This window comes from Typopeltis vanoorti, chromosome 17, assembly GCF_054136105.1.
Source record: "Typopeltis vanoorti isolate ZY-2024b chromosome 17, IOZ_Tvanoo_1.0, whole genome shotgun sequence".
NCBI lineage: Eukaryota > Metazoa > Arthropoda > Arachnida > Uropygi > Thelyphonidae > Typopeltis > Typopeltis vanoorti.
In genome coordinates this window covers 1,972,340-1,997,828 of record NC_143565.1, presented here as the reverse complement: position 1 = coordinate 1,997,828, position 25,489 = coordinate 1,972,340, and the positions used below count along the sequence as shown (strand labels likewise).

Genomic DNA, 25,489 nt, shown 5'->3' with positions numbered 1-25,489 from the left:
AATACATTTTAGTTATACGAATACAATATGCATATACTAGATTTAGTGAAGAGATTTAAGGAAATTTAGTGGATAATTTTGATTGCTTGATTCAAAAACTATTTGAATTTAAACTTTTAATTCAAGCAGTTCAAACCATGTGGTTGAAGTGCAATCATATCATCAAGCAGAAGCAGCACTAATGGAAGTCAGTCGATACATGCCACACATTTTGTTTATAACTTACTTTAGATTCTTTAGTTATTGTAAAATTAATTATAGAATAAACTTGTACTTATCTGTGATGATATGGCAACAAAAAATAAAAGCTATAAAAATGTAATCAGCATTTAAAAAAAGCACTTTGTACCCCATAAAAACCTTTTGAATATCCTTGGGGGGGGGGTACCACACTCTATGAAACACTGGCACAAATGTTTGTGAAATTCTTTATGTTGGAGACCCGAAGTGGCTTGAATAAGTACCATGCATGGCCTCTACAATAAGATTTTCATATTAGGTGATCCTTAGCCTTCCTACATCATGAGCATGTCCTGTGTATAGGTTTTAAACCTTTCAAGGGTGGGAATGATATTTATTATTTTGCCATTTGATTTCTGACCAAATGGGAAACAATCACAAAATCAACTCAAATCCTTTTCTTTTTAAATGATGAAAACAAAATGTTTCCTTCTTCCTTCCTTCCTCATAGGTTGTTTACTTATAATCCTGGCTGGACATCACAAATGTTGCTTCTGCTCTCTTTTGCCACACTCATAGAAATATACAAAAAAAAAAAAAAAAAAAAAAAAAAAAAAAAAAAAAAATCCATTGAATAATTTGAGTATATTTGTGATATACAGTGGTATCTCGCTAATCCGAACTAATAAAAACCGTGCTCGTTTGGATTACTGAAAAGTTTCGGATTAGCGAATTTCCCCCCGAAAAGACAACATGACTAGCATTTAAGACAAAAATATTCAGATTCTAATGGTATATCAATTTAATTCTGTAAATAAATTAACTGATAGATAAATGCTAATGTACTGTAATGTAAAACAAAAAAAAATAATACAGTACACAAGTTTATTTTAGTTAAAAATTTAATTTGTGTGTACCTGTATTGTTGAGGATTCTGATTTAATAAAATTTCATAGTTCAGTACGTAACTTAATTTTCATAAAAAAATATCACTTTCTTGTATACAACACACAAAAAAGTTTTTTTATTTCTTTGTAAAAAAAGTCACTGATTCTCTTTTGCTTCTTGGAAGCTAAACTTTTTTCGAATGCTTCTTTTCAAAGCTGCATTAGCAACAAAATTTTGTGGAATGGTGTATCATTTTGCTCAGCCCATTCTATACGCATGTTAAAACTGTGAACTTCCTGTTCATGTTTTACTTATTTTTTTTTCTGAGTTCTTTATCATCGTCGTCTTCTAATTCATTCTGCAGCATCATATTTATAATTTTAGCATCAGATTTGATTTCAAATTCACTTTCGGTTCTACCTGTAATCCATTCTGTAATATTTGTTTGTGAAATTTGAACTTCTGGATTTATATTTTTAACCAAATTATGCACATTTTGAATTTCCTCTTTTTTGTGTATATTTGTTATTCATTCTGCAGCATCATATTTATAATTTCAGCATCAGATTTGATTTCGAATTCACTTTCGGTTCTACCTGTAATCGATTCTGTAATATCTGTTTGTGAAATTTGAACTTCTAGATTTATATTTTTAACCAAATTATGCACGTTTTGAATTTCCTCTTTTTTGTGTATATTTGTGATTCATGCCGACAATACAGTAGGTACTGTACAGTATAAAAAAGCAAATGTGAACACATAATAAATCAAAATAGGCCTCCAGTATAACTGTGCAATCGACAGTATGAAAAAACTTTAATAATAATAAAATAAATAATAATACTCAAAATATAATTATTAAATAAAAAAAATAGTACACAAAATATTAATAAGTAATAAATAAAACTTCTTTACTTTCAAACCACAGTTCAGATTACTGGAGGGTTCGGACTAAAGAGGTTTAGATTAGCGAGATACCACTGTATTTTCATCTGACATTTCAAAGATGATATGAATTCACAGTAAACAGTAAAGATGATGGTCTGATATCCTATTTCAACTAGTAGATTTCAATTTCCTACAAAAACGTTTGCTCAGATATATGAAGATAACGAGAGAGATCAGAATTAAATTAAAAGCAACAAACAATTCATCCCTATTGTTAAAGATGAATACACTCTTAAGTATGGAGGCTGCCGTGAAGTCACTAGACTAACTGCAGGAAGTCCTTCTAATCTACACCCTGCAATACCTCATATATTTCACTTCAAACTCATTCAGTGTTGGTGCATTCAGTATTCATTCTGACAACTCATTCCATACATCCACCATTCATTCAAAGACCTTTAGTCAACCCTATCCTGATGCTCAATACTCCACAGTTGCAGCCACTCATCCATGGATCTTCTCTAATACTTCCTCTACCTCTTAAATACATAATTTGATCAAGGAGTGTTAAACTTTTTTGGGCCGAAGTGTGGAGAGGGGGATTTTCAAGTAAAAAGTGACTAGAAGCTGTGTCAATTATATCAAAAAAAAAAAACTGGGAGGGAAGAGGATCCAAAGAAAACTAGAAATAAAATGTATAGAAATATACAAAAAAAAAAAAAAAAAAAAAAAAAATATCCATTGAATAATTTGAGTATATTGTGATATATTTTCATCTGACATTTCAAAGATGATATGAATTCACAGTAAACAGTAAAGATGATGGTTTGATATCCTATTTCAAGTAGTAGATTTCAATTTCCTAAAAAAAAGTTTGCTCAGATATCTCAATATGTTATTGAGATATATAGATATCTCAATAACAAGAGAGATCAGAATTAAATTAAAAACAACAAACAATTCATCAAATGGTATAAGAGAAGGGACAAATAGAAAGAGTGACAAGCTGTAAAAAAAAAAAAATAATGAAGGGTTAAGGGTATTGCTTTGGAGCAAATAATTTGCAAGTGTGAATGAAGCAGTGCAGAATTTGAATGTATTATCAAAGACAGTGAAACAGAAAAAGCAGGAGAGCTGTATGTTGTAAGGTATGATAACAAGGAAATGAGGAGAGAAGCAATGAGCGATGGTTAATGATTAGGATGAGTAGGAACACTGGCTGTGTATGGGATAAATTTCAGGGCAGGAGGGAGCTGTCTCTTGCAGATGAGTTGTATTTGAGTAAAAATCTTTTATTTCAATCTGGTTCAGTAAATTCTGAATAAATGTCTCCCCAATTTTTTCCATTCTATTCTCTTTCTTCATCCATCGTATTCTAGTAACCCTAACAATTTCATCTTACCATCTCTTCCTTGATCTTCCTCTTTGCCTGCTGTAATCCATAGATCTCCATTCTGTTAATAATTTAGGCCATCCTGTGTTATTGTTGCTGTAGCTTGCAATGTTTCAGGGCTATCTCCATTCTGAATGCATTATGTATTTGAAGAGTTAAAAAAAAAAAGCTAATGCCATGCCTTTTATTCCCATATAGATAGGGAGCAGATGATGCCGCTCTAGCCATAAGCTCTAGCCCTATCTAACTTTTTGGAGACTGAGTGGGCAGTTCAATCTCTGCTGGTAGCTAATTGGAGATAAGCTGGCCCAAGGCTATCACTAATTAAGCAGTATGCAGTGAAGAGAGATGTCCTGAGTAAGAGTAGATAAAAAAAAAAAAAATTAAATTAAACCGATTCTACATCCATTCTAACTTTTGTAGCATAAATGGAAGCTGAAATCATGTGCAGTATCACTAGATATCCAGACCTACTCTCCTGTTTTTCAATGGATCCCAAATAGTAGCTACAGCAAGTCCTTTTAACGCTCCAAATTACTCTGTATGATTCTCCACAAGGATGGCATACACATTTGTAGTCTGATATTTACTGAAAGAGAATATCAAATCTTGAATATTCTCTTTCTGACCTTCTTTGGCTTATAGTTTTCTTATCACACTATATAGTGGTGGAATTGGAAGTAGTCTTGGTGCTCTGAGATCCTGAGGTTTGCTGTCCTGCCTGTTTGGCTATAATAAATGTTGAAACTGGTCTTTAGGAGCATAGATACAGATTCTGATTTTTGCTGTAGTTTTATGTACCATTCGTTAAAAATATATTGTCTATATAGTTGAATTCAGAAGTGAGCATACTGTAATCGGAGCAAATCAATTTTTCTCTGTTGACAGTTTTTATAATGCAATACTGCTGGGGAAGGATGATGAAACTGTTGGTGGATATATTTACTTATGCATGTGCAAGTTTTATATAAACGATTAAAGTCAAGGATCCATTTAGTCACTGTGTAACAAGGCTATCCAAAAGATAATTCTGTTTTCAGAAGAGAGTCAGTACTAAGGCTGTGAAGATTGCTGACTTATCAGATGGATGATGAGAAGCAGTATCATCCACCCTGTATCTTTTCTTTTTGTATACTGAAAACTGAAGATTGCCATCAGGTTGCCTTTAGATGAAAACTTCCAGGAATGAAAGGCAACTGATGATTTCTATTTCAAGAGAAAAGCTTGGAAAGAGCTGGACAGAGATGAAGGAAGGCACAAAAGAGTCAGATGGAGATCTGTGGTCAAGGTCCTATGCTTCCAATGGAGTGAAGAGGAATGAGTAATTTCAAGAGTAAATTTAATCCTTAGATGGACTGAACTGATTTTGTGAATCTGTAAGAGGGATATTTGTAAAGGGCGGAACTATATCAAAGATAATTCCAGAAATCTTGAAGCCATCTGAGTTTTTGAAATGTTAGAGAATTTCCAATAAAAAAGGAGAAAACTTTTGACAGATGCTTTGAAAGTTTGTAAGTTGGACAGCAATATAATGTACAATACAATAAATTATAAAAGAGCACTTTTTTATGCATTTTTTTTTGTAAGTCCATAAAGTCCCTGAGTACTAGCATGATGAACTCTAATCTTATTGATTCTACTTCATCTAATAGGATATTTGCTTATAGTTACACCTACCTCTTATGTATCTATATTTTGTAATATTCTTATACTCTGTGAATATATTATTTTTTCAAAAACATCTGTTGAAATGGTAAAAAGCACTATAAATGTAAAAACAATGTTTTTAAAATGCTGCAGAGGAGCACAAGTAATTGCTACTTGCTGTTATATTAAACAAGTTTTTCAATCTATTCAAGCATATCAGATCTATATGCATGCAATTTAATTGTTTTTACTTTTAAAATGTGGTTATTTTTTATTAATCGATGTATTAATAAAAAATTTATAAAAAACTATTTCCAGTGAGCTATTGGTAATTTTATCTCTTGAAGATTATAATAGAATCTACAAAATTTCCTCTGAATCAGCCCAAAAAGATTTTAGAATAATTAAGGAACATCATATTCAAAAATTTAAATTATTATTATAAAAAAAAATCATTATCATCAATATTGGGCTTTCCTTTCAGTAAAATTATGGAGAGAACTGTGTTAGGAATAATTACTTTAATTTCCTGATGTTTTTACTTTCATATTAAGGTCATCATCTAGGGTATACATATATACACAAAGACAAGCTATATTATTTCAAACAGTAAGCCCAAGTGACAATGATTTGATCAACCATTATCTCCCCCAATTGCTAACTTATATGGAAGCTTTTGAGCAATGTGCTCTAAATTGCTTTACTTTAAAACCCAAGTCTGGCTAAGATATGTTTGATGTTTTTGTTATCTGGTCCCAGAGCTGCCAGACATTAGACATTTTCTTTAGTCACTCAAACAAACAGCACAAATGCGTAAAATTCACAACTAAAATTGAAAGTCAGAACACACTTCCTTTGCTAGATATACTTGTCACGTCTTCCTTCCAGCAGTCTTTCCTTCACTATTTACTGCAAGCCTCACATACTGGCCAATATATACACATTACACAGAATTTAATTTAATAACTATGATAAATCCAGCCTTTCTGATCATGCCTTGAATACACTACACAGAACTAACTGGAAAGGCACCTGTTTTTTACATCACACCAAAATGTGGTACGAACGTAAATTTAAGGAGGCCTGTGAAATTCTTATCAACCATCCTAATCTGAACAATAATGGTGGTCTAAAAATCCAAGAATATGAATGGTGTATATTCTACCCACTTAACCTTTTGGTCTAAGAGTTAATTTTAATCAGGACTATAAGTAATCTAGGATCTTAACTAAAATAACAACACTCTTGTTAAATTATGGATTAGGCCACCACTTTTGCTGTATCAAAACTATCTATATGAATTTGTTCTCTGATGATGTTATAAACAGAATATAGCTTTAATGTAGCTTTTTTTTTTTTTTTTTCACTAGCGGTCAGACCAGTAGAATAACAGTGGATCAAATCACTGTCACTTTAACATATTGTTTGAAATGTAATATAGCTTGTCTTTGTGTGTGTGTGTGTGTGTGTACAAGTATACTTCAGATGATGACCCTAATATGAAGGTTGAAACGTTGGGCAATTGAAGTAATTATTCCTAACACGGTTGTAGTCCCCATAATTTTACTGAAATGAATGCTGATCACCATGTAACATGAAAGAAAAGGATTCCCTTAAGTTTTCACCTTCACATCTATAGCTCCAAAAACTTTTCTTATTACTCAGTTCATGTGTGATACTGATAAGACTTTGTAATGACACATCCTATTGCAAGTGGAATGCAGTATTTATTTAATTTAAATCTGTACATCCTTGCAATTTAAGTAGAAATCAAATTTGCAGTTACATCTTCTCTTAAGCATAACAACAATACATTTACAATGAGAATTGATAAAAGATGTACTTTAGTCAGCAAGATAAAAAGAAGTACTTCAGGAAGCTTAATATTTTATACATGATAAATGGTATGCATTGATGCATCTCTACACAATCATAAATAAATAAACTAAATAACATAATAAATGAAGTACAAAGTAATTAGGAAAATACAATTAAAAGATTTGAGGACTTCTAAAGATCCATACAGAAAATGTTCCTTTAAGACTTATTGTAGATTCTACTAGTTCCAATTTACAAACTTTCAAAAATTATTCTTACCGGAGAGCTCCAGGGAATCAGGACTCATCAAGAGTGGCCACATATCACACATCACCTGTCATACACTTTTTTAAATTCATTCATATTAATGGCACTCACTGCCTCCAAAGGCAAGCCATTCCAATCACACAGCACTCTATGAGAGAAAAATCTAGCTCTTGCCCCATTCTTTACTGCATTCATTCATTCACAAGTTCCACGAATACAATTGCATTTTCTCCTCACCTTCCCTAAAATGAAAAATTCAATCTATTGGCATCCTATATGACCCATTCATAAGTTTGTATATCTCTATCAATATCAACTCTATTTCTCATTTCTGCTACTGTCCACAGCCCTGAATTTTCATAATAATAGTAGAAATGTAATTTTATGTTCTGCCCATAGTAAGCCAAGTCACAATCACAAGGAACTTCATACACTCTAAGATATACTAGAATTTGTTATAAATTTGTTCGTTTGGTGTTTAATACCATTAAAATAAGTTATGAAGGACATTCAACTCCAAAGCTTGTCTATTTGAATGTTAATGTTCATTTCAGCATTGCAATTATTCTCTAAGTTGTATTTGCAAACTTTGCAATATATTATCTGAGGCCAGTCTGTGACACAACACTGTTTTACTGCTGTACTGTCAAAATGGAGATGGTTTGGATTGCTAAGCATATATGGAAAGCTGTTGAAGAATATTACTCATATTGCATGAAATCAAAATCTCTGCTGTGGAGACTAACATGGAATTGATTCCCCTTCAGGCCTTTGATAAGCAGTGTGTTTTATGAGTCATACAGGGCAATAAAATCTGTCACCTTTTTCCTTAGCTTGCTGAACCTTAGAGGTTCAGCAATCTAAGGAGGTTCCATTCCTTTTTATTTTAAGATCTTTCAGTCCAGTCCAGGGTTCTCATCTCAGTTGTCTTTTTTGGATGCTATCCTCCCAGTGCTGCCATTTACCAGCTAGTGGATCTAACTCGCATTCCTTCTGACTATGATGAGAATAACTGTGTAGTTTTGAAATGGGAGGTGGCAAGACAGGTGCACCCCCCCCCAAAAAAAAAACAGCTGTGTGCAACAAAAAGAACAGAGACCTGCAAATTCAGGAAATGATTGGCAACCTACTGTAGCATGGCTAACTGAAAGGGAGATAGATCAGAATCAGATTGCATTCCTCTTAAAAGAATAATCAGATTGGCAATGAATCATGAAATTATGTAGAAACTATAGAAGATGATTTTATAGAAAAGAGTTGCAAATGTAGCTGAGGAATACTTATTTGCATGGTAAAATATACTGATACGGTAAAAAGTGCCGTATCAATTAGAAGATAGAAATATAAGATCTGATAATGAGTCCTGACAGGTAACAGACTGATTTGAAGGAAAATTGTAGATAAGAAGTTAGTAACAATGTAAACTTTTCATGTAGTACTATCATATCCTGTACACCTCTTGTGGGTACATGTCAGGAATTTGATAATGATGTATAAAGCATAGACCAGGAAAATAATGAGTACAGCAAGGAAGAAAAAAAAATTAGTAAAGGCAAAGCAAAATCTTAAGATTCTAAAGTTATATGGTTAGCAGAAGAAAGAGTGAATTATGGGAGACCAACTTCAGTTACTGGAGATAATACAAAGGTGACAGTGAGAACATAGCAGAAAAGTTCAGTAAGTATTTTGTCCATGTCCATGCATTTCATGTTGGTGGATAGGTGGGAGAGTAGTACTGAATACCGAGAGAGAGAGAGGGAGGGAGGGAGACTAGTGAATGAATAATATGCACTTTGAATTAAGCAAGCTTGACGTTAAGACTGTGGATCTGGATGGGATACTCCACATATATGAAGAAATGTGTGAAGGAGTGAAGGAATGCTTGTCAGTGCTTACTTATGAGGAGTATAAAGAGTGGTATATGAGTCTACCAAGCAGTCTGTCTCTAAGAGTGCAAGAAAGGAAACAATATCTTTGCATAATTTGCTATCACTGATTTGGGAATCCAAATTGGTAGAAAACCATAAACTGGTTTTCTACCAAGAAAACCATAAACTGGTCTACATATTAGTGTGGTGGTGAAGTGTTGGAGAGGTTATCTAGAGATATAATACATAATACAAAACTGATGAGAATAGGAATCTTTGCAAGATGGCAGCATGGGTTTGTTAAAGAGTTGTCTTATTCATATAAACAAATTATATTTTGAAATCTGGTAACAATTGCATTGGCAAAGGGGATACTTATATGGTAATTTATCTTGAATTTGCAACTACTTCTGACAAAATTATTGCATCACAAACTATTGATGAAGTTGAAGGAAAGGATGAGGATGGTTAGGCAACTGGGTAGCTTAGACACAGGGATGGTTGGCTGATAGAAGCCAGCATGTATCTCCATGTGAATGGAGATACATGCTGGCTTACATGTGGATGAGCAATATCTCAGCGTACCTTATATGTTACTGATATAGTTCCAATAACTCAAGGATTAAAACAAGGAGATAGTCTAGGTCCAGTATTTTTTAACTTGATGTTGGAATAGCCTGTGTAGCTTAGACCACCCAATGGAAGAACATCACAAGTTTATTCAGGGACAGAACCGAAGCAAAAACAGGTGACTAGTGGTGTACCACAAGATTCAGTGCTGGGACCATTGCTGTTTAATTTAAACATAAATGATATAGGAAATAAACTAAAAGGAAATATTCAGTTGTTTGCTGATGATGCAAAATTAGGTAGAGTAGTAGTTAATCAAAGTGATGAGGAGAGCTTGCAGGACAATTTAAATAGGCTGCCAGTATGGGCAAAAGTTAATGGGTGTCAGTTTAATGTCAAGAAATGTAAAGTTATGCATTTTGGAATAAACAGATTACAAGCCATGTATTACATTGATGCTCCAGGAAATATACGAACCATCATATCAGGAAATTAATGATGCATGTGTTAAGGCTACTATGATAGCAATACATGATTAAGTTTACATTATCAATAATCTCCTATGAACCATTTTCCTCCAAATTAGTCTATTACTTGTCGGCATTCAAGCAATAAGAATCTTTCCTCTCTCATTCTAAAGTACAAATATAGAAATCGATAATTTCTCCAACTGTTACCTACGGATGTGAAATATGTATATGTATGGTGAGGGTGGAGAATTTGATTTCATCCTTTGAAAGAAAAATCCTTTAGCTGAGGGAGTGATAATGGTCTCTGGAAGATCAGATGTAACCATGAGATATACCAACTCTAAAGAACCCACAATATCTAGTAATATACTATACAAATTCAAGAAGACTTTAATTTACTATTTATAGTCTTCTTAAAATTAAAATTTTAAGAAGACTATAAATAGTAAAATTCTTGGTAAAAGACCAAGAACTAGATGGACATATACCATTAATCAAGATAGCAACATCATATCGCAATGTCTCCAAACTGGAGAAGTTATGTCCTGGACAGACAGGGTTGGAGGCAACAAATACAGAAGGCCAAGGTTCAATTTGAGCTGTAGAGAAATAGGAAGAAAAAGAACAGTTCAGGATTTCAGATTTAGCTATTTACAAATGATGCTAAACTGGGGAGGATAAGGGGCAGGGAGAGAGAGAGTTCTGATTTAATGTTGCAGTTGTTACAAGAGGACCTGAAAAGGTTGGTATTATGAACTAATAAATAACAGTTAAATGTAAGGTCTGAACTTAAATAAAAGAGCCAATAGGCTTCACTTCAGCGATGTAACATTATTTAAATTAAGAGGATATTAAATCCCACATTATTTCAAAGCCGAATAAGAAACTCAAAGATCGGAATCAAAGAGTTTCATGCTGAATATAGCATGAAATGGGAAGCACTGTACTATAGTAAACTATAGTACAGTGCTTCCCAAACTTATGGATGTAAAGGCCCCCTTTGGAAAAATTAAAATATTTTAGCCCCCCCCCCATAAAAAAATCGTAATACAGACATATATTATATTTATTGTATTTATATTCAACATTTTGCGTTTGTAAGCTTTTTTGTATGCTTCTTATCAATACCTTTGAAATGAAACTTATATGAATAAGCATTTATTTACTGATATTCATTAAGCACTGAAATGCACAGGAAGCAAAATTTGTGAACCAACAGCAATATGTGATTTTTTCCATTAAAATATAAAAAATAACAAAAAAGAAATAATAATTAATAGAAATTAAATATGTTTCTTTTAAGACTAATAAAAGAACTACTTAGTCTTAAAACATTTTAAATTTGTTTTCACTGCCCCCTCAACAAAACTTGCAGTCCCCAAGGGGGGGCCATGGCCCACAGTTTGGGAAGCACTGCTATAGTATATAGTTTATATAGCAAACTATATAAAAGTTTCGGCAGATTGCAGCATAAGCAAAAGCACGTAGTTCAACACTAGGGCAATTCATAGCAAAGGTGGGTAAAGTTCTGATCACTATTCTTAGTATTACCCATAATGTAAAACACATTTCCTAGGAGATGTATGATGTTATACATTATTGTGGAAGGTCACTACCCAGACCGGTTTCGACCTTTATTGAGGTCTCATCAGTGAGTAGGTAGACCAGGTAATACTGAGGTTTTAGCGAAAAGAACTTATATACTTTGCTTATACGAGTAGTCAAAAAGATGCACCCAAAAATTACTTAAATAAAAGAGCCAATAGGCTTCACTTCGGCGATGTAACATTATGGGTAACCTATATTAACATTTATGGGTGCACCTTTTTGACAACTCATATAGCAAAGTATATAAGTTCTTTTCGCTAAAACCTCAGTATTATCTGGTCTACTTACTCACTGATGAGACCTCAATAAAGGTCGAAACTGGTCTGGGTAGTGACCTTCCACCATAATGTATAACATCATACATCTCCTAGGAAATGTGTTTTACATTATGGGTAATACTAAGAATAGTGATCAGAACTTTACCCACCTTTGCTATGATTGCCCTAGTGTTGAACTACATGCTTTAGCTTATGCTACAATCTGCCAACTTTTATATAGTTTACTATATTAGGCATGAAACGCTTTGATTCTGATCTTTGAGTTTCTTATTCAGCTTTGAAATAATGTGGGATTTAATATCCCCTTAATTTAAGTAAGGTCTGAACTTTGACCACAGGGGGGGGGGCTGCAGCAGTTTTGAAATACTCCAAGAGAGTAACTTTTAAAACTGAGGTAAATGATTATAACTGTATCAGATTGCAGAATTCAACATCAGGACAATTGAGTGCCTTGTATAGGAGGATAAGAGGTAATATGATTGAGACAGAAGTTGTTGAGAGGAGCTTATCAGAAGATAAATGAAGGGATAATAAAATCTAATATGATATCTAAAATTCCTGGAATCTGTGTATGAAGGGTCAAGTATTGAAAAGTACATTTTGTTTTGCACTAAAACTGATGAATGAGTGGAATACATTGTTGGAGTAACTGGTGATAAGTGTACCGATGCTGGATGTATTTGAGGCAAAGTATGATAAGAATTGTGGTGTGTAGAGAGCCTGGCCTTTCAGTCTTTTTAACTCAATGAAGATCTGGAAATAATAATAATACTATAAATATTTTTAAACCTACCTACAAGAGCAAAATCACTGTAAGATAAAAGATATTTCTGAAGAACAGCTTTGTCTTCTTGAGTCACTGTGGAAGTGATAACATCGTGTGATACAGCAAATCTAACATGATATCTGAAACCATATAAGTAAATATTTGATATGAACATTTTTTTTTTATAATAGGATAATTAAGATATAACAAGTAATTATATAAAAAGCACAGATTCTCCTGGTAAGAAATTCATTAATTATTTTTATTATGAGTAAGGAAACAAAAATTCTTTTATTCCTTCTAAGCAAGAACCACCACCTACCAAATGTGACTGATTTGAGTTCTGAATTCAGACCAAAAAAAAAATTGACACATTAACAATTCATTATGGTAAATTATAGAGACAACTACCATGTTGGAGTAATAATTTGTATATAAACCAAGATAATCACCCATCATTTTGACCCTCAGCACACACACAAAGAGACAAGCTACATTACAATCCACACAATATGCCAAAGTATCACTGATTTGATCATCTAAGAACACTACTGGCCTGACTTCTGGTAAGGGGGGAAAATGTTACATCAGAAGATAGAGGACTGTTACTTATGAGGGTGGTCTGAAAAGTTCTCAGCCTCGACCATAGATGGCAACACTGGTAAGATTTTTTTTTCTAAGTTGGTATATCTGTCATAAGCATCCATGTGAAATTGCAAGTCATTCTATCAAATAGTTTGTTTTATACAGCTGTATGAAGCAAAAGTGTTGTCTGTATCTCTTGCAATGGGTAAAATTGGGTATCGTGTGGTTATAAAATTCTTTGTAAAAGAAGGTTTAATGCCAAAAGAAATTCATTTGAAGTTCATAAAAGTTTTGGGTGCTCTTTTCCTTTGATTTCGACAATTAAGAAATGGGCTGCCAAATTTAAATGTGGCCATACCAGCCTTGAAGATGATCCACGTGAAGGATGCCCAAAAAGTGTAACAACACCAGAAATCATTGATCAAGTGCACGATATGGTTTTGGATGACTGGCGAGTCAAAGTGCATGAAATTGCTGAGAATACAGGCATTTCAAAGGAATGTGGTATGATATATTTTGCATGAAGAATTGCAAATGAAAAAGCTTTGTGTAAGATGGGTGCCGCACTTGCTCATAGCAGATCAAAACGGACTCGCATGAAAATCTCTGAAGTGCTTGGAGCGTTTTAATACGAATAAAACTGATTTTGGGCAGCGATTTATTACTATGGATGAGACTTGGATTCACTATTACACATCAGAATCCAAACAGCAGTCAAAAAAAAAAACAAAGTGCCAAAGAACACAAAATCGGTTCCATCAGCAGGAAAGGAAAGGTCACTGCATCGGTGTTTTGGGATGCTAAAGGCATTTTGTTTATTAATTATCTTGAAAAGGATAAAACAATAACAGAGGAATATTATTCCAATCCTTTAATCAGACTAGATGAAAAAATTCACGAGAAAAGACCGGGTTTGCAGAAGAAAAAATCATCTTTCATCGGGACAATGCACCTGCCCACAAAGGTTCTTGTAGATAGGCTTATACATTGGTAACATATGACAGTTAAATTATTTAAGGAATTTACAATGTAAACTGGAATATTAATTAAAAGAAACTTTAATAAATACCTCCTATATTTCGGCAATATCACATTGCCATCTTCATGGGAACACACAACTATGACAAGTGCATGCAGGCACTACAAAAAGCAAATAAGGCAAAAGAGAGAAAACCACTGTTGTTCCTAGAGTTCTAAAGGTAACCCCCCTCGCAGGGTATATTGGGTTATCTTGGCTATTGGGCTGAAGTTCTCAAGATACAAGCTTCCCAAATTTGTTGAGGTTTGGAAAGTTTTTTAATGGCTGAGGCTGATTCCATGAACAATCTTTCATATTTAAATTTGCTGCAGTGTATTAACGTGGCTTTCTTCCAATGTAATCTGTTGCAGGTATCCAGAGAATGGCCTGCAAGCCCAGAGTGGCTCTATTGGTGAAACCGGATATAATGTTTGTGTTCAGAAATCCTGACATTTGCTGTCCTGCCTGTTTGGCCAAAGTAGGACAGTTTACAGCTACAAGGGAACTGCTATACCCCAGGTAGGTCTAGGGGAAGTGGCTGGTCTTTGGTGGAGTGGATAAGGGATGCCAATTTCTTATATGGTTTGTAACAAGAAGTCAGGTCATATTTTTTTAAGATTTTGGTTAACTTTTCAGGTGTCCAGGACATAGGGAATGGTGATGGATTTAGTGTAATCTTTGTTATGAAAGGGGGGGGGGGGTTGTGGTTAACTGGTTTTAATATTTTTAGGGGGGGGTTGTAGCCATTGGCTAAGAAAGTGTTAAGGATGTGGTTTAGTTCAGTTGTTAGGGCATTATCATCTGAACAGATTAATTTTGCCCTGTTATATAGTGTTTTCATAACCCCATCAACTATGACATGTGCACGTGTCATAGTTGTATGTTCCCATGAAGATGGCAACGTGATATTACCGAAATATAGGTGGTATTTATTAAAGTTTCTTTTAATTAATATTCCAGTGTATGTTGTAAATTCCTTAAATAATTTAACAATCATGCCCACAAAGGCGTTTTGGCAATGGGAAAATTAAGGGATCTGCACTATGAATTGTTGGAACATCCCCTCTATTCCCCAGATTTGGTTCTCTCTGACTTCTATTCTCTTCCCAAAACTAAAACTCTTCTTCACTGGTCAGCATTTTTCTTTGAATCAAGAGGTGATTGCAGCTATACAGAGGTATTTTGCAGATCTTACTGAGAACCACTAGAGTTGGGATAATGGTGCTGGAGCATTGCTGGAATAGATGTATTAGTCTTAAGGAAGATTATGTTGAAAAATAAAAATAATTTTGAAATTATAAATTTGTTTTTTCATTGTCAGGCCGGAACTTTTCAGGCACCCTCGCATACGGAGAGAAATCAATATCTGAAATATTGCCTAGAGTATAGGTCTATGAGAGAATTGAAACAGACATTATATGAGCTGAATGTGCCATCCATACTCTTGAGATTTTAGGCCATTATTAATTGAGATTAAAATTGGTTGATTAGAATTTCACAGGCTTTTAAATTTTTGTTCATGCCCAGTTGTGGTATAATATAATAGAAACAGGTACCTTTCAAGTTAAGTTGGTAAGAAGTATCCAGAATTATCAGAAAAGACTGATTTTCCATAACTATCAAATTTGAAGTGTCATTTTGTATTCCTTTTTCTCAACTAGAATTATGTGCCCTGTTTCACCTACACACACACACACACAATCTACCAATAACTGTCTGGACGCTTTAGCAATTTACAATTATACTACCAGGCGAGCCCTAATATCGAGTATATCCACCTTTGGCTTTGATCACCTCCTGCAACCTTTGAGGGAGGCTTTCCACCAATGTGAGGCAGAGAGGTGGAATTTGTCTCCATTCCTCTATCAAAGCAGAACTGAGTTCAGTGACAGATCGAGAATGCGCTGCTCTAATTCATCCCACAGGTGTTTGATGCAGTTAAGGTAAGGACTTTGTGCAGGCCAGGGCAGTCATTTAATACCCATCTCTTCATACCATTCCATAAAACTCCATAGTGTAGGCAGCACCTGATTATCCAGAATATCAAGGTACCGAGCTGCCTTCATGGAACTACAGACAATGAACAGTGGTCCCACTCCAAACCAGCTGAATGTACTCCACACCATTACTCCTCCAACACCAAACTTTACTGCAGGTACAACACACTGTGGTAACAAGCAGTCACCAGGTTGCTTCCACAACCTGACATCAGATTGTAAAAGGTAAACCTTGATTCATCGCTCCAGAATACCATTTTCCCTCGTCAATTGTCCAGTTCACTTGCTCTTTACACCAGGTCAGAATAGCAGCCTTTTTCGTTATTGTGATGATTGGCTTGCATGCTGCTGCTCTTCCATGGAAAGTCAGTAAATGGAGTTCTTTTCATACAGTATTAGTGCTAACCATGGTGTTACTGGCACTCTGAAACTTATCAGGGATGGTCTGTGCCTATTGTAGCCAGTTTTTGCATGCCACCTATTTTAACACCCTCCTGTCCCTGTCAGTCATTTTCAACAGCTGCCCTGGATGTTTTCCTGCACTAGTGATGGCAGAATGTCTCCATTTCTTGATTGCATTGCCAATCGCTGATTCTTGAAGCTCCAGTTGAGCAGCAAAGGCACATATGGACATGCCACCAATGTGACAGCCCACGATCACACCTCTCTTGAAGTCACTTAGTTCATGTCATGTTGCCATACCACCTGTATTCAACTGCTACAACGAAATACTGCTTCCTATTATCTGTACACCAGTTTTTATGTTATTAACAAACCTGGAATATTCCATAACTTCAAATAACAGGGCATCCAGATAATTATCGGTAGATAGTGTATATATACATATATATATATATATTTTTGAACATCTTCAACTAAATATAACTTATTATTCATATACACTGGTGTCCAAAAGCTACGGATGAGCTACATTTTTACCTGTATGTGAAAATATTTTCATGACTATGGCCAAATATGGACATTTTTATTGCCAGCATACTAATAAATTATATTACACAAAAAATGTGTTATAAATTTCATAGAAATTAAACTGCAATACATTTTTGTCAAAATTTACAAATTTCCTAAGGACACAGTCAAGGAATTAATGTACGGTGCTTAAAGAAAACTATGCAGAGAGACATTTTAGTATGGAATATGTCCACCCCAAACTACGATGCAGCTCTCACAACATTATACCATGCTTAACACTAAGTGATTCAGGAGTTCTTGAGGCAAACTGATCCACTCCTCCTTCAGAGCAAGGATAAAGGCCTTGTTTTTAAATTTTTCAGGAAGTGACAACGTATACTAAATTATTTATTAAAAAACTTTATCAATACCTTCCTGTATTTTGGCAATGTTACATTGCCATATTCTGGGAACATAAAACTATGATATATGCATGCAGGCACTAACAAAAAGCAAATGATGCTGAAGAAGGAAACTGAAGTTGGTCCTAGAGTCCTAAAAGTGACCCCTAGCAGGCTAAATTGAGTTGTCTTGGCTGCTGAGCTGATGTTCTTAGGATGAAAGCTTCCCAAATTTGGGGCAGTCTCATGCACCATGGGAAGTTTTTTTTGTGTTCAGATATCCTGATATTAGCTATCCTGCCTGTTTGGCCATAGCAGTTTACAACTGCAAGGGACCTGGTATAACCCAGGTAGGTCTAGGGGAAAGTGGCTGGTCTTTGGTGGAGAGGATAAGGAATGCCAATTTCTTATATGGTTTGTAACAGGTAATCAGGTGATATTTTGTTAGGATTTTTGTTAGCTTTTCAGAAGTTCCCCAGATATAAGGAATGGTGATAGATTTAGTGTAATCTCTGTCATGAAGGAGGGGGGGAGGGATTGTGGTTAACTGGTTTTAATATTTTCTGGATTTTTTTGGGGGTTGTAGTCATTGGCTAAGGTGTGAAGGATGAGGTTAAGTTCAGTAGTTAGGGCAGTTTTATCTGAGCAGATTAATTTGGCCCTGTTATGTAGAGTTTTTATAATCCCATATTGGCTAACCTTCTTGTGTAACCAACAAATCACGTGTAACCAATGTATAAGTTTATCTACAAGAAAAGGCCTTGTTTTCGAGCAGCAATGTGTATCCCTATTGCATCCTAAACGTGTTCTATGAAGGAGATCTGGCAGGTGTGCTGGCCACTCAATTTCATTTAATAACCTCGGTCTCCAGAAGTATCTCCACTCCTTTTTATGATGTGGCGTGGCATTATCATCCACAAAAATGAATTCTTCACCTACAACACCCATGGAACAATCAAACATGATGCTAAAGAAAACTTCATTGTAATATCGTTCACTAGTCAGTCCTTTTTTCCAGCAGCAACTGTAGCTTGGTGTGTCCATTAAGCATAATGCCTCCCCACACCATGATCCTAGCACTGCTGTATCTATCCCTATCAAGAACGTTCTCGTGATGGTAAGTACCACTTTCACACCAGATCAAGCGTTGTCTAGAATTGGAGGAAAAATTAAAGCAACTCTCATCTGTAAAGAGTACACCAGATTATTGGTGTCTTGTCCAATTTTTATGGATCCAACACCACTGAAAACATGCTCTATGATGAACTGTGGATAAAAGAACACAGACTACATTCCTTCAGGCCTACTTGACACAGATGTCTTACCACAATTTGTCGAGATATCTGTGTGCTGTGCTTGAATGGAGCCAACTTGTCATGGTGTGTAACTTACATTTTGCTGTTATAACTAAATGCTCTGTGGTAGAGCAAGAGTGACCTCTTAGTTCAAATGTCTGGAACACATTTCATTAGTTTGAAATCCTGCTCAGAAGCTGGATATAACACTATGTATCCAAACTCTCTGGCAATATCAGCAATTCTGCAGACTTCTTCAAGCTTTCCAATAATTCTTCCCTACATGAAATCTTCTACATGATGTCTTTGAGACATCCAAGTTTCCAACTTTATTCTTTCAGAAAAACAGCTTTGAGCTTTCTTCAAACACAATTCACTTAGCACAGCCTTTTGGCTTTTATCCTGTTGAGTGCTATCATGTGATCCATTTGCACATGATTCAAAAATTTGTATGTGTACCTGCTTTATATTCAAAATTGTCAGTTATACAAATTACCACCAGCTGATTTATCTGACTTGCAGTTGTAATCTTCAGAAATAGTGTTCATCCTTAGATTTTGGACATGAGTGTATTTTGAGCAATATGTCATGATGGGCTTCTTTCAGGGAGAAGACAGAAAAACTGATAACAATGTTTAAATTCTGAATATAAGAACGATCCTGTGTCTCAGTCACAACTGTCCAGTAGGAAGAAACTATATTAGAGTTCAGAGATGTGGAAATAGATGTATAATTAATTTAAAAATAAATAAAAATATAAAAAATTATAACCAATTAACAGCAATCACTTCCAAAAACTTAGAAATAGGCATAGCCTATTTCTAAGTTTTTGGAAGTGATTATAGCGGAAATAGGTCATCTTCTGGAGCGTACACACTATACACAGAAAACAAGCTGCACTACAATCAAACTGGTTTGTTAAAGTTACTGACCAACTGCTACAACAATTGTTGGCCTGACCTCTGGTGGAAAAAGTTTGATTGTAATGCAGCTTGTTTTCTCTGTATAGTGTGTACGCTCCAGAAGATGACCTTGACATAAAGGTCGAAACGTCGAATGTAGAGTTTAGTTATATTAAACTAAAGTTTTTATTCAAACACGATAGTTGTCTCCATAATTTTCAAAAATGTATTCGGATCACCGTGTAAGCTTAAAAGAAAGGATTCAGATCATCCATGGAAATGATATCCACAAGTGCTGCAATCAGTATGGTAAGTTAAAGATACGTATTTCCCCCTTGATCAATTGGCTGGCCTTTTTAAAGAGATGCAGAGACGATAACCTTATTCCTATCTGCATCAGGCTGAAAAAGACATTTACGTCCGCTAAAGCACTCCGTATTTATGACCGCACAGAAAAAGCAATGCTTAGAGAACAGATCCAAACAGCCCGCCAAACCTAGCAATAACTCAAAACCTGGTTTCAAAATTGTCATCTGAACTATTGAGCTATATTAATCTAGACATTCTACAAGTACTTGAAAGAATTACTGACAATTCAGCCAAATATACCCTGGAAAAGAATAAAGAAAAACTCAAGACCAAATTCCACAGTTTGAAACAACGGCGAAATATGGTGGCGCCAATCAGGAGACCTCCTCCCCGATATCAACAATGAACAACAAAGAAGGCAGAGAAGGAGCGACCAACCACCGGCAAGCAAGAACCATGTGATGAACATATCAAGCCATATCTTGAACAGCGCGAACTTACGCTACTGAATAAAGGACTTAACTACGAAGGTAAACAAATTGGATTTTATCTACCACATAGAAAGAGGCATCAGTTTCCTACCTAACAATATAGTCGATAAAATATGATTAGAAACTAGTAATGTCCTGAACACTAAGAAAACCATACAGAACAATCTCACAAAAACAGAACTAGCAGCAATTAAGTCTAAAAGCCAACCAAGACATAATAATAACAAAATTGGATAAAGGCAATGCCACTGTCGTCCTTGACAGGTCAACATGCATACTTCAGATGAATCAACTAGTAGCCAATAACAACACATATAAGATGGTAAATTATAACCCAACAAACAGGATAAAGGATAAAACAGAGAAACTACTCAAGTCCATCACTTCTTGGCCACCGAACATGGTTAAAAAACTCAAACCCCACTACGCCCCCCCCCCCCCCCCAGAATACATGGGTCCCGAAAATACACAAACAAAATGTGCCGCTTCGACCAATTGTGGAAGGAATAAACAGCTCTAATTACCACTTAGCCAAGAAATTAGCATCAACACTCAAGGAGTTGGTAGGTCATTTCCCCTCCTACATAAAGAACACACAACACTTTATAAACAAAATTAAAAACATAACATGCGACAAAGACGACTTATTAGTCAGTTTCGATGTTTCTGCCCTTTTCACAAATGTCCCCATCAATGACACAATTCTCCTACTACAGAACAAATTTCTGCCTGACATTACGGCCCTCTTTGCCCACGTACTACAGTCTGGTTACTTCGGGCGACAAAACAAATTTTACCTACAAAAAAGAAGGTACAGCCATGGGCTCACCACTATCCCCCCAATCGCTAACTTCTACATGGGAACTTTTGAGCAAAGGGCTCGTGATTCCACTACGCTAAGATCTACAGTCTGGCTCAGATTCATTGACGACATGTTCGCTATCTGGCCGCACCGGCGACAAACGCTAAACACATTCCTTAGCCACCTGAACAAACAACACGAACGCATACAATTTACCATCGAAATCGAAAATCAAAACGCGCTCCCATTCCTAGACACACGTCTTCCTTCAGGCAGTCTACCCTTCATGGTCTACTGAAAACCGACACACACGGGCCAATACATACATGCTAATTCATACCACCACCCATCACAAAAATATGGAATCATTAACACCCTTAAAAACAGAGCTACAACAATTTGCTCTAACCAGCAAGCCCTGAAACAAGAACTAAAAATCATCAGCGACACATTCATAAATAATGGCTATAACAAAAATACTATTAATAAAATACTCCATAAAACAACAACAAAAACAAATCTAGATTACAGTAAAACCATAGCCATCCCAAACATTAAAGGGTTATCAGTAAAAATCAACAGAATCCTACAACATTATAACCTCAATGCCACCTTTAAGCCACCCACTAAACTTAAAACCATATTCAGCTCCTCTCCTCCCATTGGCACATCCTGGAGTCTACTGCATCTGCTGCACCTGTAACTTACTGTGCATTGGTGAAACAGGATGGACAATCCCTATATGTAAGAAAGAACACACACTAAATATAACCATTACGGTGAAGCAGGCTTCTCAGATCACGCGCTCAACACCTTACACGAAATCAACTGGAAAAGCACCCGCTCTTTACACCATACCTAGTATGAAAGGAAATTTAAGGAAGCCTGTGAAATGCTGATAAACCACCCAAATATCAACAACAAAGATGGCATGAAAATTCCAACGATCTGGATGGCACACATTCAGCCTACCTAATATATAAGATCCAGCATAAGTCAGGACTCTAGCCAATCTTCAGCTAGTATTAGAAACCATTCCATACCAACTGGCTGGAATGTACATGTATAATCGCGATGTTAATATATGTATATAGATAGACACATAGACTTGTTGTTGCATCCAATGTATTTCTACAACCAACAGATAACACTAATAATAGGACTCTAGCGTTGACGAATAATTTTTTTTTCCCCACCAGAGGTCAGGCCAATAATTGTTGTAGTGGTCGGTCAGTAACTTTAACAAACCAATTTGATTGTAGTGCAGTTTGTTTTCTGTGTATAGTGTGTATGCTCCAGAAGATGACCTTGACATAAAGATCGAAACGTCGAATGTAGATTTTAGTTATATTAAACTAAAGTTTTTATTCAAACACGGTAGTTGTCTCCATAATTTTCAAAAGTGAACCTACTGTAGCATCTTGGTATGATTCCAGCAAACTCTGTGTCTAGTGTTGATGGGATGAGAACCATGCCTGAACCTTCAGAATCCAAAAATCTTATATAATCTGTTATTACTAAAATAAATTAGCCAAAAGGCTTCAGTTCGGCAATGTGGAATTATATAAATCAAGTGGATATTAGATCCAGCATTATTCCAAAGCCGAATGTAGAAACTATGAAAGTTTCATAAGGCAAGTTGACCAGAATGCTTACGGGAATACATTCCTCAGCAATCCAAAGGCAACTTGTGAATGCCGGGGAACGTATTCCCGTAAGCTCTCTGGTTAACTTACAGATGGAAGAAGTAGCTGAGATCTAGGTGAGGATTATAAGAAAGTACTTTCCGTACTCAGCCATCAATATATTGCTGGGCAATGCTATGAAGCATTATGTAATTGATGCAGAATGTTAACAATGTGATCTGATATTTGGCTGATTTCCTACCTTGCAGAAAATCAGATAAAATCAATTATCACTTTTCATGCTGATAGACTTATGTAGAACATTTTGAACTGAGGGGAGGGGGATGATGGAGAAGAAGAGATATTTCTACATCATGTTCTGCATCTCTCTCTCTCTCTCTCTCTCTGTAATTAGACCAAACATTTATGTTCGGTCTAATGCGCAATCCAAAAATTCATTATTATCACATCGACAGTAATGTAAATATGCCTGACTAAATGCATATAGCAATTTGATATTCGATGCTTAGCAAGTCCTCCCCTCCCCCACACACATATCCAGCAACTACTTGCAGTCAGAGGTGATATAAAGTTCTGTAATAAATGAAAAATCAGCATGTCCTTGATTTTTACAAGCTTGTTTCTATGAATGGCAAGCATACTGTTGTCTGGAGTAGCTAAAATTCTTGACCAACCAGACATTTCTACAACACTGACATCAGTCTGAACTGCATACACCATCTAGTTATTGTTTACTTATTTGGAGTTATGACTGAAGCATTTAAAGCTCTGAGGCCAGTGTATTATGTTTGTCACTTGTGTGTACTTCTGGCCAGTTATCCTGTTTTGAAGGATGAAAAATTCTGTCACCTTTGTATGAAACTAGATAGCTCACTTTCAACTGAAAAGTTCTTATAAAGGTTCACTATATCCTAGGTCTCCAACGGTCACACAGATAGAGGTGATATGATGACAAAGGTTCATTTGATAGATGATTTTCTGGAAATATAAGAAATGCACAAAACTGTGGTTCCCCTAACATATATAAGGGAGAAACAGCCAAGCCATGTTTAGAATATCTCTAACAGCCAATACAGTTTTGCCCTCCTAGAAAAAAAAAATTATGAAAACATTAAGTATTTCTAGTTCATTTGTATATGACATGTCTGTATTTATATTGTAGTGTAAAACTACAATATACATATAGACTGACAAAGACTTCTTAATTTACTCTTATAAAAATGTGATTAACATTTTTTTTTTTTTTTACCTGTTTTCAAACCACTTAATAATAGGATCCCACTTATCTTTTTGGAGAGATGTTAATTCAGGTGGCTCATCTGACTGATAACTATTAGAAAAAGAAAAAAAAATCACAACTATAGCATACCGTTTACAAGTGCAAAATCTTTTTTCTTTCATTCAGTGTTGCATTCTCTCTCTCTCTCTCTAAGAAGTCCTCATATAATGGAAAATTAAAAATAGCTTTCAAATTGTCCACAAAAATTTTCACTTTTTCATTTATCCTGTAGATGACTAAAAAAAAAAAAAAAACCACTGACTTTTTTTTTTAATCGCAGTATCCTGCACATTCTCAAGTAGCCTACAGGATACTATGATGCCACAGTGCAGGGTTTCCCAAACTTCTAGCTAAAGTGGAGCCCTAAAGAAAGCAAATTATTTTTTTGGAGAACCCTCACAACTCATCTTTAAAGTAAACATGAAAAAAAAAAAAAAAAAAAAGGAAGAAATCAACAAACACTCAACCATTTTACAATTTAGTGCTCCGTAAATTAAAAAAAATTTTAAGTTCATTTTAATGACTACAGTGTATTTGTTGTTTTGACCTGCAGAGTTTTTCAAAGTCTGGTATGATGGACGTAACTTGTAGCATCATATCATCGATTCATTAATTTAAATTTAAAAAAAAAAGAAAAAAAAAGTGAATGTTTGTAAACAAGATTTGCAGAGCCTGCTTTGGAAAACTCTGCTATAGTACAATATAACTGATATTACTAGCTTCCTATCAACTGTTTCTTTGAAACTGATTTATTTGTCAGGTTTCCAATGTTATCAAATCTTACAATTCAGTCTTTTGAGCCACTAGCTTAAATAAAATTATAATAATTGCATCGATCCATCTAAATTTTCGTCTTCCTCAGGGTTTTTCTCCTGCAGCATGGCACTGAATCCCAGTTCTGCTAACATTTCCATTCTATGTAAGTAACTCTACTATGTTAGATTAACTTTACTCACACATTCTCTAATGCTAATAATCTCTAATAATAATATCAAATTCTTTTCTAATATCTTCATTTTTAATAGGATTCTGCCAATGATGACATTTCTTCACCCGAATTTTAACCAGAATATTTTCATATCTGAGTCTCTACATATGAAAAGAGTCTCAAGATATCATATCACTTGTGAATGGCCAGTTATAGATGGCTAATTTCTCTTATTCCACAAATTTATTTAAATGGCTCTTAACACAGTAACAATGCTTATTAT

General features: G+C 35.1%; 1 protein-coding gene across 1 annotated transcript in view; it reads right to left on the bottom strand.

Moving 5' to 3' along the window:
- Positions 1 to 25,489, bottom strand: part of l(2)k14505 (ATP synthase mitochondrial F1 complex assembly factor 2 homolog l(2)k14505) — a 116,990-nt gene that overhangs the window by 18,392 nt on the left and 73,109 nt on the right. The window contains exons 5-6 of the mRNA XM_090407318.1: positions 24,249 to 24,329; positions 12,669 to 12,781 (exon numbers count right to left, since the gene is read on the bottom strand). Of these exons, the coding sequence (XP_090263444.1) occupies positions 12,669 to 12,781; positions 24,249 to 24,329 (194 nt within the window). The remainder of the gene's footprint in view (positions 1 to 12,668; positions 12,782 to 24,248; positions 24,330 to 25,489) is intronic.